This window comes from Asparagus officinalis, chromosome 1 (genome assembly GCF_001876935.1).
Source record: "Asparagus officinalis chromosome 1, Aspof.V1, whole genome shotgun sequence".
Taxonomy (NCBI): Eukaryota; Viridiplantae; Streptophyta; class Magnoliopsida; order Asparagales; family Asparagaceae; genus Asparagus; species Asparagus officinalis.
In genome coordinates, this window is record NC_033794.1 from 131,609,077 (window position 1) to 131,616,388 (window position 7,312).

Below are 7,312 nucleotides of genomic sequence, written 5' to 3' on the forward strand. Positions count from 1 at the left end.
CCCGATCAAACTATCCCTTCTCGCTTTCTCTCTCTCTCTCTTATCTCTTTCTCTCCCTCAGTTATCTCTTTCACACTCTCACCACATAAAAATCCCCTAACTTTCCCGTTTCACAAGAAAACCCCCCAGGAACGACAACTTCCCTCCACTGTTCTCACTCTCTCTCTCTCAAAAATAAAAACCCCTAACTTTCCCCTTTCACGAAAAACCCCCCACGAACGACAAATTGCCCCCACCGTCCACTGTTCTCCACTGTTCTCCCTCTCTCTCTCTCAAAAGTCGCACAGCTTTCAATCAGCCCCTGCCCCCCACTACCGTGGTTTTATATTATAAAATAGTTTACTACTGTTTGCTATTTTATCATCTTCCTTACTGCTGAATGCTTCGCAGTTGATAGTGGGTTGGGTTAGGGCCTATTTTTTGTTTGCTGCTGTTGTTAACTTGAAGTAACAGTCTCTGTTTGTTTGCTATTTTCCTACTTTATTACCATGTTAACTGATACTAATTATTCTTTTTTATATTTACTGTTCTGCTGCTGCTAGATTATTTTCTGATGTTAACTGTTATTTAGGATTGTTCTACTATTGTATGCTAGTTTAAATGTTAATTAGGATTGTTTACCTATTGTTTGCTTACTGTTCTGCTATTATATGCTAGTTTAAATGTTAATTACGATATTGTTTGCTGTTATGCTATTGTTTGTTTTTAATTACTGTTCTACTATCGTTTGCTTTTAGTTTACTATTCTACTATTATTAATTTCTTAATTTATTGTTATTGCTTATATTTTACAGAAATGGAACAAGACGGAAGTTCTAGTGGTAGTGGAATACAAGATGACAAATGTCCGCTTTGGAAATTTGTTACCAAATTGGAGAAAAGGGGGGGAACGACATGAGGAAATTGGAGATGGAGATGTAATTATTGCAGAGAGGATTTTACTGGTTCACACTCAAGAGTTAAAAATCACCTCTTGAGGATAAGTGGGACTGGAATTAAGATGTGTTCCAAGTCAACACCCGAAAATTTAAGGGAGTTTCAAAGGACGTTGGATCAAGCAGAGGCGAGGTTGATGGCTTCTAGGCCTAAGATGTCAGTTTTGCCTACATCTTCGACTGCAAGTACGGCCGGTGTAGGTGCAAGTGCAAGCATGCCGATTGATGCAGGTGGATTTAAGAGGAGGAGGGGGCCTAATACCGTGGAACAAGCATTCAACATGGGAGCAAGGGAGGAATTGGATGCATTGATTGGTAGGATGTTCTTCACGGGGGGATTGTCCTTCAACTTGACAAGGAATCCATATTATGCCAAAGCTTTTGCATATGCCGCAAACAATCCAATTTCTGGCTACAAGCCTCCTGGTTACAATTCCATGAGGACCACTATCTTACAACGTGAGAAAACTCACGTAGAGAGATTGATGGAGCCCATCAGGGGCACATGGCAACAGAAGGGAGTCTCCATTTGTAGTGATGGGTGGGCGGATGCACAAAGGAGGCCCATCATCAATTTTATGGCGGTATGTGAGGGTAAGCCAATGTTCTTGAATGCCGTGAATGTCGAGGGAGAAGTCAAGAATAAGTATTTTATCCAAACACAGCTAGAAAAGTGCATCACAGAGGTGGGACCGAAAAATGTCATCCAAATCATAACCGATAATGCTTCGGCATGCAAGGCCGCGGGAGGGCTTGTGGAGCAAACTTGGCCTCACATATTTTGGACTCCTTGTGTAGTCCATACACTCAATCTTGCTGTCAAGAATATTTGTGCGGCTAAGAACACGGAAGCAAATGCCGTGGCTTATGCACAATTACATTGGATTACAGAGATCTCCGATGATGCATTGTTTATGAAGAATTTTATCATGAACCACTCTATGCGGCTTTCCATATTCAATGATTTTTCCAAGATGAAGCTCCTATCAATTGCCGACACAAGATTTGCCTCGTGGATTATTATGTTGAAGAGGTTTAAGGTCGTCAAGAGAGGCCTCCAAGACATGGTCCTTAGTGATCGATGGAGCTTATATAGAGACGATGATGTGGAGAAAGCTCAATTTGTGAAAGAGAAAGTCCTCGATGATTTGTGGTGGGACAAGATAGATTTTATTCTTGACTTCACCGGCCCAATCTATGAAATGATAAGGGTCACCGACACCGATACACCATGTCTTCATTTGGTGTATGATATGTGGGATACAATGATTGAGAAGGTGAAGCAAGCTATTTACAGGCATGAGGGTAAAAGGGATAACGAGGAATCTCCTTTTTATGAGGTGGTTCACAAGATCTTGGTGGATCGATGGAACAAGGGCAACACCCCGCTTCAGTGCTTGGCACTCTTTAGTTCCAAGGTAATATTTCACATTTTACTCTTTAATGCGAATATTTCAATTAATTTTAATACATGAATTTCTTCTCACAAACATAGGTACTATCATTCCACATGGCTCAATGAGAACGTCAATCGGCAACCTCCAAATCAAGATCTTGAGATCTCTACAGAAAGATCAAAGTGCTTAAGAAGATATTATCCTAACCCCGATGAACGATTGGTGGTGAACTTGGAATATGCTAAGTTTGTGGGGTCTTTGGAGGCTTTTGGTGATCCGGATTCTCTTTCCGATAGAGGACATATGGATCCAAAGTCATGGTGGCTTCTTTATGGTGCAAGTGCTCCAAATTTGCAAGCATTGGCCATAAAGCTTCTAGGCCAACCTTGTTCCTCTTCTTGTTGTGAACGGAATTGGAGTACGTATGGTTTCATTCACTCCTTAAAGAGGAACAAGCTAACCCCGACACGGGCGGAGGATCTTGTTTATGTTCACACCAACCTTCGTTTACTTTCTCGGAATTCAGAAGAGTATATGGAAGGGGAATCAAGAATGTGGGATATTGGTGGAGATGCCTTCGACTCATTTCAAGGAGCCGGCATGTTAGATGTTGCTGCCCTTTCTCTTGACGAGCCCACGATGGAGGCCATTGTGTTTGATGAGGATGAAAGAGTTGAATCCATAGAATAATCTTTTTGATGTTTCAACTTGAAAACTTTATTTTAAGATATGCTTTTGAGTGTAATTTTTATATTTTTGCAATGTTAGTAACTTAGTATTTTGTAGTCATTGAACTAGTTGCAACTTGAACTTTATTCTCTTGTATTTTTATATGCTCAAGATGAAAGTAGTGAAAATTAAAAAATTTAGCCGTGTCGCCGTATCCTATTTTTTGGGGTTTTGCCGTATCCGTGTCCGTGTCGTGTCCGTGTCGCCGTGTCCGTGTCCGTGCTTCATAAGTACCAATTATAAAATGCATGTGTGTTGCTTGTTTCTAGTGAGGTAAGGTTATGGGCAACTTATATAACTAACAGTTCAAGGAAGCTAATGAATTTGTTGGAAAGAGAGGAAGTTGTACTGATGATGAATGCATAAGCATTGGCAGAATGGTGATTTGAATTGGTTTACATGTATTGCTATTAGACCCAAGGGTAAAAGAAAACAAGGGGAGGAATAATTCCAGAAGAAAATGAAGATAACAGAAGGCATGAGAAAGCATTTATTTGAAATCGTTTGAGAAATAGCAAGCATATCAGGGGTATTTAATTTTTATAATTAGGGATCAGCTACTTACTCTCATTGCTGGAATAAAGACCAAGTGACCAACAATAGATCTTGTCAAGGACAAAAGGTGGCATAAAACAGGTCCTACATCAGTAAGTGCTGTGGTTGGTACTTCTTGGCTAGAAAAATTCTTCCCAGTGTCATTACCGCTATTACTGAGAATAATATTACCAACATACAAGTCTTATGCAATACACTGAGGAGAATATTTGTTTCCATAAAGCATATACTTGTACTTCAAATATTTCAGGCACACTTCATAATATTCGTAATGTCACAGTCTGATATTAATTGCCTAAGAAAGGATGACGATCATATATCAATATATTTGAAGTTATTCTCAGGTAAAGTTGGAGAAAATGAAAGGGGAACTGTTCATGAATCATGTGCAATTATCAAACAAGGTTTAGCTGAAGTAAAAGATAGAGAACAGTAGATCACCATTATACTTGAAAATGGAGAAAGATTTTGGATTTGTGAATTAGGATCTGGATAAGTATATGTTGCAGTTGGTTGTGTGGTGGCTGACACATCATAACCGGAGACAGATGGAAAATTTCCCTGAAGTCCATGTGCAGCATTCACGGCAGCATCACTGACATTCTCAGGTTGAGAAGCTGAAGGCATATCAAAACTCCTTGTGTTTGTGCTAGTTATGGATGTCATACCCTCATTTAAGGCAGACTTTAGCTGTTCGCCATCATAGTATTCAGGATTCCTGTCATCACATGTATATTAAATCATAGCTGATGTAGCTTAGCCAGTCAAGAAGATGAGCATTAAGTACCTCGAATTCAAATGATCTAGAGTGATATCTTCTGTCACTGAGGCTATCTCCAAATTAGCTCCAGGGGGTTTTGATGGAAATGATCCAGCAGGTGTAGCATTGACACCAGAACCAAAACTACCAAAGCTCAATTGTGAGAAATCAGCATTCGTAACCTGCAGGTGACTGGGAATTATTACTGCAGGTTTGTCATCAGCAGATGAGGTGTCAAGCTCTTCCTTCTGTAGACTTAACTGCTGCAAATTTGTAGCGGCTAATGATATGTTCTCATTGACATCCTCAACTGAAATAGGAGCATAATCATCAAGTAAGAAATGTGAAAAATACAGATACCTAATGAAAGCATCTAAGATATATGTTGGAGAAGTATACATGACAGTAAGAAGAGAGAGAACAACTAAGTTTATTTAAAACTAAATCATTGTATTTACATGTATTGCTGCACTCCACATGCATAGATTACTTGACAAACTGCTCCCAACATACTCATTTAACACCTTCAAAGTCTAGAATGTTGATCATGCAACACTAAAATTACTAGTCTACTACTACTAGTTTACAACTTTAAGATATCTGACTCAATTGACAAATTAACCATCACATATTAACAAATCATGCATCGTGCATTACCAATTATTAGATCGTACAATACAGATTACAAAATCATAGATCACAGTGAACATAGAATTGCACCATAGGTTCTTCAATCCTACTCTGGATAAAGAACTAAAAATATTTTTGCAGAGGGAATATAACAAATGATGTCATCAACAAAGAATTAAATCCCAGAGATAAACAGAAAGGTTCTGTAATCAAATCCAGAGAAACAACAAAACTTAAATTGTGAAATACCAGAACAACCCTGATTAGCTGACACATGGATTGGTGGCTGTGAAGATCGTAGAAAAGGCAAAGCACAATTGTCATTGGATATGAGACCTCATTGACTGACTTATCATCTAATTTTGCATTGACAACTGAACAAAAAGGATAGCGATGATGACATGTAATTTTCATATATGTTAGTACAGGCTAGACTCTCATGAAATATGACAAGCATATTCAACCTGTTAGGTAACAGCAATAACCTGCACTTTTCATAGAATATCAGCAACTATTGCATATAATAGCACTGTAAAACAAATTTCCTCCCAGATTGAACTAAAAGGCCAAGGGAATCCAGTTTCAGACCATATAATAATCCATTATAGCATCTCCCTACATCTTATTCTATAGTGAATATTAATGAGACATCTTATGAGAAGTTAGAAGGATGAAAAGGGTTATGGAAATTTGTTTACCCTTTTACCCTGATTTACGGTAAACTTAAGCTTTCCTTGCCCTTTTATCTAGATAAATAAGACAGAGAGAATATTTTATCTGTTTATCCCAATGGGTCGGGTAAGGATAACAATTTCTCACCCTGTGTTTTACCCTTTTATCCCGCTAAAACGATAAACATGTAAAATTAATATTACTAACCTCTCTTCTACGTATATTACTACATAATAGTATGTTTAGTTTATGTTTTTTTAATGATTGGCACACTACACCATAGGCCCAGCAAAGTTTCCATACAAGTGGTCCCATCTAAAATTGGAAGCATAAAATTCTAAATCTAATTGCAAGACAACATAATCACATTTCAATGTCCAAGAGTTTAACTCTAGAATATATCACCAACGTGTACCATCCAACTGATCCAAGTAAAGAAACCGAAACATTTTGCGAAGAAACTGGTGATAGATGTTCTACATCGGCGGTCCCACAAGTGAAGCTGCAGAGAAACCTCGTTGAAACGCATATATGCCTAAGTGATAGTTCAAGTTAAATTGTGCAACAGTAAACAGCGAATGAATGTTTGTATACTCATAAACATCCAGAGTAGCATATTTTCCTATGGGAAATGCAAGATCTTTTGGAGAAAAGAAGATGGCAAGAGTTAAAAACACTATTTTATCAACGATTCAATTGTTATTTGGATAATGGGGATGCCATTTAGAGATAAAAATTTACCTTCATGATGTTCAAATGAATTCAAATGAGAATGGTGAGACATGTCATTTAGTGGGCCGTCATCTAGATCAGTACTATCCGCGGAATTATCCTCATCTTGTCCATCAGATATGGATCCTGATCTAATGGAGTCTGATGGTATATAGTCCCCATTAACATCTTCCTCTCGTAACTGGTTCTCATCCAAATAATGTTCTCGTTCTAAGTTAGCCTCATCAGGGAGTAAACTAGATGACTTAGATGGGTCAGCATGCACAGATGCACCAGATATTTCTGGATGGGTTGAACCACTTCCTGCAGATGTCTCACCAACTAGGGACCAATCATCATGTGAAATAAAATGGTCTGCACCAGGGCCAAGCTCATGACTTCTCCCTTCATCCCCTGAAATAGGACCTTGAGAAGAGTGAAACTCTTGAGCTGATTCTGATGGTGCAATTGTTGTCGGTGGTAACATTGCGCTCTGATGTGAGATGTTTGATGTGATTGGATCATGTGACGCATGGAGTGTATCACTTGCCACAGGAGTGTTGGAAGGCTTGCCTTGAGGCCTACCCATCCTAACAATATCTGCCATTGATGGTTGGCCTGGAACTCGTGACCAGTTATGTTGGAATCCCGATGGCGGTTGTGAAGGCAAAGAGGGACCATCAATTATGAACGAACACTGTGTTGTGTTTTGCACAGGAACAGCTTCGCTGTGAAAGAAAACATAGCATCAGAAAGTGATAGATTAGGTAAATTGCTTCATTAATTGATGACAGGAAACCAATCCAAAATATGACAGACACCCATTAAAATCAATATTTGAGCTAACATTTATTGATAACAATTACTAAGTGTACGGGTTCTTCCAGACATGGATACAAGTTATGGAAGGAGAGAAATTCACA

General features: G+C 38.7%; 1 protein-coding gene across 1 annotated transcript in view; it reads right to left on the minus strand.

The window, feature by feature from the left end:
• Positions 1 to 7,312, minus strand: part of LOC109826431 — a 17,344-nt gene that overhangs the window by 6,084 nt on the left and 3,948 nt on the right. Inside the window, 3 exon segments of the mRNA XM_020393490.1 lie at positions 4,058 to 4,334; positions 4,404 to 4,686; positions 6,420 to 7,117. Of these exon segments, the coding sequence (XP_020249079.1) occupies positions 4,058 to 4,334; positions 4,404 to 4,686; positions 6,420 to 7,117 (1,258 nt within the window).